Source organism: Salmo trutta, chromosome 18 (assembly GCF_901001165.1).
Source record: "Salmo trutta chromosome 18, fSalTru1.1, whole genome shotgun sequence".
NCBI lineage: Eukaryota > Metazoa > Chordata > Actinopteri > Salmoniformes > Salmonidae > Salmo > Salmo trutta.
In genome coordinates, this window is record NC_042974.1 from 48,503,576 (window position 1) to 48,516,407 (window position 12,832).

Genomic DNA, 12,832 nt, shown 5'->3' on the forward strand with positions numbered 1-12,832 from the left:
GTGTCTTGTCCTGCTCCTAAAATCTTCTCCTGCATTCATCCCAGTCATCAGCAACCAAACATTTGGGTAGGTGCATGTCTGACATTTTGTTTGCAATTACAATGATAACATTTTCTGAAATTGCCCATATTAAGTTATATAACAAACATACTGTTGACATGTAGACTATGGTGTAATGTTTTGCCTTGTTTTGGGGTTGACACTTATGTAGGTAACCAGATATAAAATAATGCAATGTCACAACAGGTCTAAATATGTGTCATGACAGTGTTATCACCATATTATGGCAGGTTATGATAAGTTATGTCAGCTGTTATGAGATATTATGTTCATGGTCCTGTCATACCGTGTTGTGACGCTGGGTGTCAAGTAAAGTGTTACCAGTTAGTTCATAACAATACACGTGTAAACCAGAAGTAACTTAAGGTATCTAAACAACTTACGTTTCAGCCTGTCCACAGCGAAAGTCTCAAACTCGGAGAGAGAAATATTTTCGATGGGAGGCTGACCATAGAACTGAAGACAATGTCCATACAGCTGCTCAGTCTGAGCGTTGCCAATCAACTTCTTTCTTCTGCTGTAGAACTGCATGGTTCTTGAAGATGAAGCAAGGCATCTCAAATATTATTATGAGTTAACGAAATGATCTTGTTGGCTAGTACTGTACTCTCTTTGGTGATACGTATTATCTAGTTAGTCAAAGAGAACATCTCTGACAGTTTTCCAAAAGAATAACGAACACACACCGCCTTCATAATAACATTATTATGGCAAGCTAACGTTACCTAACTACCGTGCTACTGGTAACTACGGACAAGTTTTGGGTTTATATTTCACCAGTTACAATACAGATAGCTAAAACGTTCTACAATTCCAACAACTTACCGGTATCTCGCTTCACTTATTTTATCAAGAGAGCTAGATTTTCTTCTGTCTATTTGTCTTGATTCCCGCCAATTGCCACACAGCGTTCTAATCTCAGTGCGGGAAAATGACGTAAATGCGTGTCTGTCATTTCCGGTTTTCGCCACGCTGACAAAGATATTCATAATTAACCCAAGATAGTTAATCTGTCTCGTTACAGTGGACAGAACAAGCAAGGGCGTGGGGCAAAGCCAATCACGAACTAGCGAGATTCTATTGGCGCGTAGTAGCATACGTTTCCATATATCCGTTAGGGAACGCCTCCTCTGTGAAGCGCGCGTGTGCACAAACTTAATTCGACCTTGCACTCCTTATAAACAAAGCCATTTTTTTGTTTTACTTTGGCAAAGCGTCGACTCTATAAAACATAGTGCACTGTGTTCGTAACAGATTGTAGTTTTGGGAACAGAAAAATGTATTGAGATATGTTTCATACTCTCCCACAACCCGCGACTGGACTTTCTCTCATTACCATATTTGGTGGTGAAAAAAACTTTATAAACCAATGCTTCATCCAACTTCTTTTCTGCTTCAGCTTTACGCCGACCCTGTCTCTCATGACATTCTTCCACCTCTAACCACTTATCTAGGATAAGAACACCCTTCCCGGAAACTCGGAGGTTGATAGAAAAATATAACTAGGGAAACTGACCATTGATCAGTGTTTGGGGGGAGTAGTCCTGTGAAGTAATTGGAGTAATCACGACACAACCTGGCCACAAACAGACTCGAGATCAGCTAGGATGTGTATTTTAATGTATTTTACACGCTTTGCATTTCAGAAAATGACCCAGGGACAGAAGAGAGTTGCAGTTAACTTTGGATCTTCTATTGCTCCCGAAAACCAAAAGCGTTTATAGCAACCGGACTGCAGTTGTAGGTTGTCACTAGTAACCCAGCCACAAAGTAAAAATGGCTATATCGTAAAAATGCATGGAAACTAAAATTCGCTTTTTGGTCTAAATTTATGTATACGGTTAGCAGTGCCGTTAGGGTTAGGTTTAAAATCAGATTTTATGAAGATCAATTATAGAAATAGGCGGGGTTTAGCCATAATAATGACTTTGTGGCTGTGGTAACTTGCAGTTTGTGGGAGAGCCGAGCAAACCGCTAGCAAGCCAACTAAAATGTCTTGATTTCAAATAGTCGCTTTGTGAAATAGAATTAGACGACTTGTTACATAGATGAAACGCGTTGATATTTAGCTCCTCTTGTTGTCTCAACATCGTGATAGTTTTCGCTAGTTATTGTTGAATGATTTGTGACATTGTCTAACGTTAAAGTGCTAGCAAGCTCAGCTAGATGCTATAGTACTCTTATGAGACGTGCTAGCTAATATTAGCTGAACGTGGAGGCCGGACAATCCATCGTTCATTAGTTTAGATGGCTAGCTAAATTAGCGTTTCAAATTATTACAACGATTTGCTTGTTACTATGGTACAGTTTTCATTATAACTTGTATTTTTCGGGGGCCAGGAGAACGTGTTATTTATTATTTTTCATTGCGCAGCAATTCTATTTTGCATTAGTCCTGTTGCAGCCACTGAGGTATAATAAGGACGTTTGTAGCTGGAAGACGAGTCACACAGTCATGTAACTGTAATGCAGGTAAGATAAACAATGTTATGAGTTTATCACTCGAAATGATACATTTGTTGCCAATTGTTGTCTCAGATTCTTTGTTTCCGTGTTCTTCGTAAGGGAGAATGTGTATCAATCTTTGGACAGCCTCCGAACAAATAACATGAATACTAGCTAGTTATTAACGTTAATGTAGAATTCTGAGTTTGCATGAATCTGACACCTTAATTTATTTAGTGGATTTAAAAAAACACTTTCTAACACTGTTCAGCAAGTCCTAAACCTTTGCAATATACCCCATCCTCTCTCGGCTCACTGTATACAGAATTCCCTGGTGATAATGTCTTGCTACAGTTTGTACGCCAGACATGTGATAACTGTTTCCTTTGCTGGGCGTTACAGGTACAAACATGCATTTCATATATTTCTCAGTTTTTTTTGTAGAACCACCTGCATCTGGACACGGACATTTTATAAGATACATTTTTCCCCACAGAAATTGAGAACGAAGACCGTATCGCCAAAAGCAGGTTAGTTGAAAAATCTATGGCAGCGTTTGGTATAATCTAACCTGTAACGCCCAGTAATGGATACATAGTTATCACATATCTGGCGTACGAACTGTAGCTAGATGTTGTCTAGTGGTGTAAATGCATTAGTAGTGCCATTCTAAAGTGAACCTCTTCAGCAGCTGCTGTTCATGTTGAGCAATTTGTCAATTAACTGTCTTCCAATTTAAAGTAGGCCATTGTGACCTTAATAATGGAGTGTTCACACAAGTACTGTGGATGAATGCCTGGTTACCAGTTTGTCAGGCTAGTAACTTTGAAGGAACAATCTAACTATGCAGTCTACAGGTAGGCCTAGACATACCAGCACGTTCCTCTTCCAATGTTTAATTTTATGCTAAATCTATCCAATCAGAGCATATGTGAAGAGTCAATGTAAGGGAATATGTTTTTGTACAGTGGAACATCCATATTTGCCAAGGTTTGCTGCATCTGCTGAATTTGAGCAGAATTCCTTTAAGTGCATGTCACTAAAACAGAGTTTGCAAAATCTGAGCGAATGGTAAATTAAACTGACGTGTCTTTGCATGCAGCTAAGTTAGTCAGCACTGTATTCAGTTACCTTTGAGATGTTGCGGGAGAGGCTCTACTTTGTAACTCAATCTGTGGTCATTCCAGTCGCCTAGTAGCCACATCTACCTAGCATATTCCATGTTTGTCTGTATAAGTTTTACTTGTTTTCAGTTTAGGTTACACAAGGACATGGCTTGATTAATAGGTGTCAAGGTAGTGGTTTCATTGTGGTTGAGACACCAGCCTGTTTACGGTGGGTTTTGGATCATCCATTTTATGAATAGGACTAGCTGAGGATAACAAACAGCCGCTCTGAGCGTTTAAACTCAGGAAAAAGGCCCACCTTGGCTTTGTGTGCCGTGGAACCCTAGACAGATCAGCTTCACATTCCTTGCATAGTCTGTTGGGGTTAAGTCAACCCAGAGCTTTGTTTTGTTTGGACTTAAGGTCACTGATAGCGATAGGCCCATAGCACTAGCCTCTGGTATTATTTTGCTACAAAGTTGATACTTTGTTTAGGCCAACATGTTGTGATATTGTTGTTCACATTACCAGGCAAGGGGTTTGGGCTGCCGTGGGGATGTTTGCCTGCTCATATCCAGGAGATATGGGATTTAGCTCAGTTGTCAGTTCCCATAAGACAGCATAGCTTAGTCATCTGGAGCATCGTGACCTCAACACTTGAATCCCAGCCAGGTCCCCAGGCAGCCAGGTCCCCAGGCAGCCAGGTCCCCAGGCAGCCAGGTCCCCAGGCAGCCAGGTCCCCAGGCAGCCAGGTCCCCAGGCAGCCAGGTCCCCAGGCAGCCAGGTCCCCAGGCAGCCAGGTCCCCAGGCAGCCAGGTCCCCAGGCAGCCAGGTCCCCAGGCAGCCAGGTCCCCAGGCAGCCAGGTCCCCAGGCAGCCAGGTCCCCAGGCAGCCAGGTCCCCAGGCAGCCAGGTCCCCAGGCAGCCAGGTCCCCAGGCAGCCAGGATCCAGGCAGCCAGCCAGCTACCTAATGGAAAAGTGTGTAGGAGCAGAAAGACTGAGGCAGTGACTGAGCTAAGTGAAGCTGACTGTACCATGTAAGGATGAGGAATCCATCAGCTGATGTTACTTCAGAGGGCTGCAGCATGGAAATGTATGCACTCGTTACTGTAAGTCACTCTGGATAAGAGCGTTTGCTAAAAGACTAAAATGTAAAATTGATGCACTGGCTAATATTTACACTCCGCTGTTAAACAGCAGACCTGAAAGCCAAAAAGTGATGGTTTTATGGGAAGACTGAGGAGCAGTGAGGTAGAAAGTGTTCTCCTCATCTAAACAAAGTACATCATATTGCTGAACAAACAGAAGGATGTTTTTGTGGGCTAGGCTCGTCAGTCAGCGAGAATATAACTTGGATGTTGGAGCTGCAGAAGGACGCAGGTTTTGTGCAGAGAAAATAACAATGGTAAGACCTTAAGTCAGGTTTATCAATATGTAAAACATAAGTTTGTGTCATTGTGTCTCTATCAGGAGGTGTCTAACTGATCCAGTGCCAGCCCCCCAGCAGTAACACCAGACTGCCTTGAAGTGTTTAGAAAACCCAGCAAGACACAGCCATGTTGGAGGAGGACATAGAAGTGGCCATCAAGGTGGTGGTGGTGGGCAATGGTGCGGTGGGGAAGTCCAGCATGATCCAGCGCTACTGCAAGGGCATCTTCACCAAGGACTACAAGAAGACCATCGGTGTGGACTTCCTGGAGAGGCAGATACTGTGAGGAGATTTTCTATTGGCAGTGTGTCTTACAAATAAACTGAGTATACAAAACATTGAGAACACCTGCTCTTTTCATGACATAGATTGAACAGGTGAATCAAAGTGAAAGCTATGATCCCTTATTGTTGTCGCATGTTAAATCCACTTCAATCAGTGTAGATGAAGAGGAGACAGGTTAAATAAGGATTTTTAAGCCTTAAGACAACTGACTCGGATTGTGTATTTGTGCAATTGAGGGTGAATGGGCAAGACAAAATATTTAAGTGTCTTTGAACGGGGTGTGGTAGTAGGTGTCAAGGGCTGCAACGCTGCTGGGTTTTTCACAATCAACAGTGTTCCGTGTGTATCAAGAATGGTCCACCACCCAAAGGACATCCAGCCAACTTGACACAACTGTGGGAAGCATTGGAGTCAACATGGGCCAGCATCCCTGTGGAAGGCTTACGGGAGCATATTGAAGCCAAAAGAGAACACTGAAGATGCACCAAAATACAAAGTAAACCTCTTACAGCTATGCATACATATAGTGCAATCTGACAAGGAGGTATATTACAATAGCAGTCATACCTGGTAGAACGGTCGACTAAATCTATGTCCTAAGTCAGTGGTTTTCAAACCTCTCCTCGGTTGTAGCCCTGAACTAACTCACCTGATTCACTTAGTCAAGGGCTTGATGATTAGTTAACAAGTTGAATCTGGTGTGCTAGCTCTGGAATAGGCCTAGAGCAAATGCATGGAACGACTGTGGGTCCCCAGGAGAGATTTAAGTACCACTGTTCTAAGTGACCACTGAAATCAAAATGAATGCATTCTGGATGCACAGAAACCATCTCTTAAAATGTTATTTTATAAGAGATCCCTGGCATCCATGTCTAACGAACTGTTTTAGGTAACTGTGTTTTGGCTCAAAGACCTTTTAAGGTTTTGGCCTAATGTAAAAAAAAGTACTTCCCAAAACTACTCATTCTCCTTATCATTCCAGTAAGTCTATTTTCCTTATTTTTATGCTTAACAGATGTGAAGCAAACCAATAACTCAAATGTAAAGTGTCAAGCGGTATTTCATTCAGCTGTTTAAGGCATGATAATGGCTTTGGTCACAGATAATGGACATGCAGTGCCCAGATGTATGAGGAGGCATAGTTATTCTCAGGAAATGCCAGATCTCTAACTGCATTGAATAATAGAGGCAAAACAGCAAGATGAAGGTGCGCTCACTGAAAGCTTAAAGTATTGTTTTTATACGGCAATAAAGGTGTGGGGGACATTTGACTCAGCACACTATCCCTCTAGTGCAGAACTGTAGTATTAGGTATGACAGTCAAGTAGAAATGTATACACACAATACAAAGTATTTAAAATCCCTTTTCTGTTCCTTTCCCAGAGTGAATGATGAAGATGTGAGATTGATGTTGTGGGACACAGCAGGGCAGGAAGAGTTTGATGCCATCACCAAGGCCTACTACCGCGGTAAGACTCCTCACTCACAGGGAAGGACATGATACTCCTTCACTGGGTCTGTCATACAGGTCATTTTTCAGTATGGTTTTAGCTGTTGAACTGTACCATTTATGTCCAGATTTTATTTCCGGGGGGAAAAGAACACAACCAATACAAACTGGGGTGTATGGAAATAGAAATAATATATATATATATATTTTTTTTTTAAATAGTCCCTTTTTCAGGACCCTGTCTTTCAAGGATAATTCGTAAAAATCCAAATAACTTCACAGATCTTCATTGTAAAGGGTTTAAACACTGTGCCCCATGTTTGTTCAATGAACCATAAACAATTAATGAACATACACCTGTGAAACGGCCGTTAAGACACTAACAGCTGTCCAGACGGTAGGCAAAGGTGCCTAGATGGTAGGCAATTGAGGTCACAGTTATGAAAACTTGGAACACTAAAGAGGCCTTTCTACTGACACTGAGAAACACCAAAAGAAAGAGGCCCAGGGTCCCTGCTCATCTGCGTGAATGTGACTTGGGCATGCTGCAAGGAGGCATGAGGGCTGCAGATGTGGCCAGGGCAATAAATTGCAATGTCCGTACTGTGAGATGCCTAAGACAGCGCTACAGGGAGACAGGACGGACAGCTGATCGTCCTCGCAGTGGCACACCACGTGTAACAACACCTGCACAGGATCGGTACATCCGAACATCACACCTGTGGGACAGGTACAGGATGGCAACAACAACTGGCGAGTTACACCAGGAATGCACAATCCCTCCATCAGTGCTCAGACTGTCCGCAATAGGCTGAGAAAGGCTGGACTAAGGGCTTGTAGGCCTGTTGTAAGGTAGGTTCTCACCAGACATCACCGGCTACAACGTCGCCTATGGGAACAAACTCACTGTCGCTGGACCAGACAGGACTGGCAAAAGTGCTCTTCACCGACAAACCCTTTGTCTCACCAGAGGTGATGGTCGGATTCGCGTTTATCGTCGAAGGAATGAGCGTTACACCGAGGCCTGTACTCTGGAGCGGGATTGATTTGGAGGTGGAGGGTCCGTCATGGTCTGGGGCGGTGTGTCACAGCGTCATAGGACTGAGCTTGTTGTCGTTACAAGGAAGACATCCTCCTCCCTCATGTGGTACCCTTCCTGCAGGCTCATCCTGACATGACCCTCCAGCATGACAATGCTACCAGCCATACTGCTCGTTCTGTGCGTGATTTCCTGCAAGACAGGAATGTCAGTGTTCTGCCATGGCCAGCGAAGAGCCCGGATCTCAATCCCATTGAGCACGTCTGGGACCTGTTGGATCGGAGGGTGAGGGCTAGGGCCATTACCCCAGAAATGTCTGGGAACTTGCAGGTGCTTTGGTGAAAGAGTGGGGTAACATCTCACAGCAAGAACTGGCAGATCTGGTGCAGTCCCATGAGGAGGAGATGCACTGCAGTACTTAATGCAGCTGGTGGCCACACCAGCTACTGACTGTTGCTTTTGATTTTGAACCCCTCTTTGTTCAGGGACACATTCCATTTCTTTTAGTCACATGTCTGTAGATCTTGTCTGTTTGTCTGTTGAATCTTATGTTCATACAAATATTTACACATGTTAAGTTGGCTGAAATTAAACACAGTTGACAGTGAGGACGTTTTTTTCTGTTGTTACTGAGTTTATATATACAAATCAGTTATTTGTTTTGAAAGTGTGTGTGTGTGCGTGCTGTGAAGATCCAGCATTGTGGTGACAGCAGGTCTTTGTATGTGTTCCAGGTGCCCAGGCGTGTGTTCTGGTCTTCTCCACCACCGACAGGGAGTCGTTCGAGGCGGTCGGCAGCTGGTGGGAGAAGGTGGAGCTAGAGGTGGGAGACATCCCCACTGTCCTGGTGCAGAACAAGATTGACCTTCTGGATGACACGATGATCAAAAAGTAAGACTTCCTCTGACCAATATCCCTTCTTTGACTTGGCTTGTTGTATAAGATGCATGGCTTGTAGAACATAAATCTTAATTGGATATTCTGATATTTCAAGCATGGCAGAATTGATCAGTAATCTGTGCTCTTTTTCTCCTGGTACTATAGTGAGGAGGCAGAAGGTCTGGCCAAGAAGCTCAAGTTGAGGTTTTATAGAACCTCTGTAAAGGAGGACCTCAATGTCAATGAAGGTGAGATACAGAAATTGTGTACAACGAACCAGTTAAAATAACTGCTAGATAGGATGCAATGGGAATCACCCATTTTTTGAAATATTTTTTTTAATTCTATAATTTCTTCTTTTCAGTTTTCAAATACCTAGCAGATAAGTATCTGCAGCGACTCAAGCGGCAAACAGCAGAGGAGCCCGAGGCAGTGCATACAGCAGGCAATAAAATTGGTAAGCATCCTGATAACCATGCCAGTTAGTCCAGACCTCTGGGATTGATTTGTACAAGGCCACAGAGGGATTTTGTGTCGTACTGCTAGTTCTGCAATGATAGTTAGTGTTTTGGATCTGTTTTTTTTCCACCAACAACATTAAACCCTTACACTCGTGGAAATTGTACATGGACATGCCCACATTGAAATGGTTCTTATCAAGAAAATAATAAAATGAGACATTATGCATAATTTTTGCATTTTATATTTACTGTACATTTGTCATTTGTCCATGACATTCAGTAACATGACGACAACATTCATGCAAAATACAACACAGGATGAAAAAGGGGTCTTGAGTAAGATGTCTGTCTCCGGGCTCTGTTTTAACAAAATGTACCTAATGGGAAATTTTAGCACAGCCACATGGTGCTTTCGAGTTGTCGGTATTTTCACAGCGGGAATCATGGGCGCAATAGCTGTCGGTGGCACAAAAGATCTGGGTTTTGATGAATAAATAAGTTGTAGGTGTTGCGAGGGCTTGACCACTCACTTGGCCAATCAACTTTCTCCATGGCTTAAAACTGCATGCAGTTGTCTCAAGTTGTGTAGGCTATTGACGGTATTTGCGTAATCAACTCTAATTTGGCTGGAGGGCACAGAATGTTCTCACAGTAGAATGCATCCAGTTTTGCAAAATATGTTTGCTGTTTTTGCAGTCCACATTGTTCTAGTTAGCTTTAACATGTAGACCTAAAGGTCTTTACGCATCACATTCACACTTGTCCAGAAAAAATTATATTAGGCTCCTATAAATTGTACAGTATGTGCAAGACACATTCTCAATAAGAAAGATGAATTCACAATTGATATGGCATTATAGGACTGAATAATTTAAAACAGTTTGGAAGAGCTTTTGGAGAAACTAACGCAAGCCCACTTCAAGTTTTTGTTTCGAACGCACACCTGCATTATTTGAAAGCTTATTCTATTGCCAACATGACACGCTAAATTATAAAATATGGTCTTGCAGTATTGGCCTTTCACAAGGTACTTTATTAAAACATAAGTTTGCTATGTGTTTTGGGGTTTTAGGCTGGGTTTCTGTATAGCACTTTGACATCGGCTGATGTAAAAAGGGCTTTATAAATACATTTGGTTGATTGGTATGCACCGAATGGAGTAAAAAGTGCTTTCAGGTGAGCTTATCGTGGCAAATTTTATTCACAAAATTGTGAATATGGTCTTATAGTGTTCAGAACAACTCAAAGTAAACTTTGAAACTGTAAATTGCACGTGTTTTGTTTAACTTTTGTGTGCCAGAAATTAGTCTTTAAAGTTGTATCACTTCATTTACAAATCTCTACCCTAACAGGCGTTTTCAACACCACAAGTAGTAACCTATCTAGTCAGAACTCCAGCAATGGCCGTGAAATCATCAGCTTGCGGCCCAACAAACAGAGGACCAAGAAGAGCAAAAACCTCTTCAGTAGCTGCAGCCTTCTTTAGAATCAATCCATTCCCTACAATACTGTACGTTTTGACTGCCATATGTGAGGGAAAGAGTCTTGATTGATGAATGGTTGTGTATTATAGGGGTAGATTCTTTCACAGACCAAAGTCTGCATAGGATATGGTATGTTATATCAATTTGAGCTCAACCTAGATCTAATCTGCACCTGCGCATTGTGCCTATCATGACGTTGAGCATCTTTACAGATCCAGTCCAGCCTATGATTCACATGGATAGATGTGGGATCTAAAGCACCAGTACGGCAAAAGTAACAATAGTCCTCCTGGTGGCTGCAATGGATACCAAAACCTATGTTGTAGCATGAATGGAATTCTTGAAGCTTATCTTTTGGGGAATTGGGGTTGGGCGTTGCAGGGTTTTCCTCATTTACACCCTTCAACATGTTGTAGGGAAGGGTTACATTCTAGTTCACTAACAAGGCATCTTTGTATGTTCATATGTGATTTTTACAGATTACCATTTGTGCATTTGACTGTTCATCTGTGCAATATGTTTATTGTAAGAGATATACTGATTTATTTTGTACCATATTTTGTTTAAAATATTAATGGAATATGGTTCAATCTACGCTGTATATTGTGGATAAAGACTTGGACATAATTGTTCATTGTTTTCTGAAAGGTATTTTTATATGAATTTTAAGTGTTTAACAAATGTTGGCAGACAATGAGTTGCCTAAAACTTAACATAGTGCCAAATAGTTTCTTAACTTCCTTTTATTGTTGTAAGAAATTTACATATTTGAAAGTGAAAGGTAGGAGTGATTGGTAGTTGTATGAGAATACTGAATTACAACGAAGACCAATAGAATGTGCTCTTATATTACCAAATACAATTTGAGATTCGCACAATAAGCTCTACTTGAGTCACAAAATTATAAAATGTACTGATCTTATAGAATGGATGAGCCAGTGAAGTGTTTTGTTACACAGACAATGCCAATCAATATATCCCTCTTTATCTGGTTAGCACACACAGGTGTTTCATAGGATACTAGAAATCACAATTGTTTACATATTGCAGCATTTTAAATCATATACAGTTGAAGTTGGAAGTTTATATACACTTAGGTTGGAGTCAATAAAACTAATTTTTCAACCACTCCACAAATTTCTTGTTAACAAACTATAGTTTTGGCAAGTCGGTTAGGACAGCTACTTTGTGCATGACAAGTAATTCTTTCAACCATTGTTTACAGACAGATTATTTCACTTACAATTCACTGTATCACAATTCCAGTAGGTCAGAAGTTTACATACACTAAGTTGGCTGTGCCTTTTAAACAGCTTGGAAAAGTTTCTGATAGGCCAATTGACATAATTTGAGTCAATTGGAGGTGTACCTGTGGATGTATTTCACGGCCTACCTTCAAACTCGGTGCTTCTTTGCTTGACATCATGGGAAAATCAAAAGAAATCAGCCAAGACTTACGAAAAATAATTGTAGACCTCCATAAGTCTGGTTCATCCTTGGGGGTAATTTACAAATGCCTGAAGGTACCACATTCATCTGTACAAACAATAGTACTCAAGTATAAACACCATGGGACCACGCAGCCATCATACCGCTCAGGAAGGAGATGCGTTCTGTCTCCTACAGATGAACGTACTTTGGTGCGAAAAGTGCAAATCAATCCCAGAACAACAGCAAAGGACCTTGTGAAGATGCTGGAGGAAACGGGTACAAAAGTATCTATATCCACAGTAAAACGAGTCCTATATCAACATAACCTGAAAGGCTGCTCAGCAAGGAAGAAGCCACTGCTCCAAAACCGCTATTAAAAAAACAGACTACGGTTTGCAACTGCACATGGGGACAAATATTGTAATTTTTGGAGAAATGTCCTCTGGTCTGATGAAACAAAAATAGAACTGTTTGGTCATAATGACCATTGTTATGTTTGGAGGAAGAAGGGGGAGGCTTGCAAGCCAAAGAACACCATCCCAACCGTGAAGCACGGGGGTGGCAGCATCATGTTGTGGGGGTGCTTTGCTGCAGGAGGGACTGGTGCACTTCACAAAATAGATGGCTTCATGAGGATGGAAAATTATGTGGATATATTGAAGCAACATCTCAAGACATCAGCCAGGAAGTTAAAGCTTGGTAGCAAATGGGTCTTCCAAATGGATAATGACCCCAAGCATACTTCCAAAGTTGTGGCAAAATG

General features: G+C 41.8%; 2 protein-coding genes across 4 annotated transcripts in view; one reads left to right on the forward strand and one right to left on the reverse strand.

Annotated features, from left to right (window-relative positions):
* Positions 1 to 1,064, reverse strand: part of prim2 (DNA primase subunit 2) — a 103,676-nt gene extending 102,612 nt beyond the window's left edge. The window contains exons 1-2 of the mRNA XM_029698852.1: positions 886 to 1,064; positions 444 to 595 (exon numbers count right to left, since the gene is read on the reverse strand). Coding sequence (XP_029554712.1) covers positions 444 to 595; positions 886 to 1,049 — 316 coding nt within the window. The 5' untranslated portion in view covers positions 1,050 to 1,064. The remainder of the gene's footprint in view (positions 1 to 443; positions 596 to 885) is intronic.
* An 834-nt stretch (positions 1,065 to 1,898) lies between these two features.
* Positions 1,899 to 11,763, forward strand: LOC115153421 (ras-related protein Rab-23). Of its 3 annotated transcripts, XM_029698854.1 has the most exons (9): positions 1,899 to 2,532; positions 2,831 to 2,907; positions 3,002 to 3,035; positions 5,082 to 5,322; positions 6,709 to 6,794; positions 8,549 to 8,705; positions 8,859 to 8,941; positions 9,058 to 9,150; positions 10,507 to 11,763. In XM_029698854.1, exons 4-9 carry the CDS (start codon positions 5,168 to 5,170, stop codon positions 10,638 to 10,640), a joined length of 708 nt encoding a protein of 235 aa, XP_029554714.1. In that variant the 5' UTR covers positions 1,899 to 2,532; positions 2,831 to 2,907; positions 3,002 to 3,035; positions 5,082 to 5,167; the 3' UTR covers positions 10,641 to 11,763. The 3 variants fall into 3 exon arrangements, with proteins under 3 accessions (XP_029554714.1, XP_029554713.1, XP_029554715.1); XM_029698853.1 differs by lacking the exon at positions 2,831 to 2,907; XM_029698855.1 differs by lacking the exons at positions 2,831 to 2,907; positions 3,002 to 3,035.
* The last annotated feature ends 1,069 nt before the right edge of the window (positions 11,764 to 12,832 follow it).

What these genes read in the sequence shown, in the direction of transcription:
- LOC115153421 (XM_029698854.1), top strand. Translation starts at nt 5,168, where the DNA reads ATGTTGGAGGAGGACATAGAAGTGGCCATCAAGGTGGTGGTGGTGGGC. An exon ending in GATGACACGATGATCAAAAA is followed by an intron (nt 8,706 to 8,858) that starts GTAAGACTTCCT and finishes CTGGTACTATAG; the next exon opens with TGAGGAGGCAGAAGGTCTGG. An exon ending in GGACCTCAATGTCAATGAAG is followed by an intron (nt 8,942 to 9,057) that starts GTGAGATACAGA and finishes TCTTCTTTTCAG; the next exon opens with TTTTCAAATACCTAGCAGAT.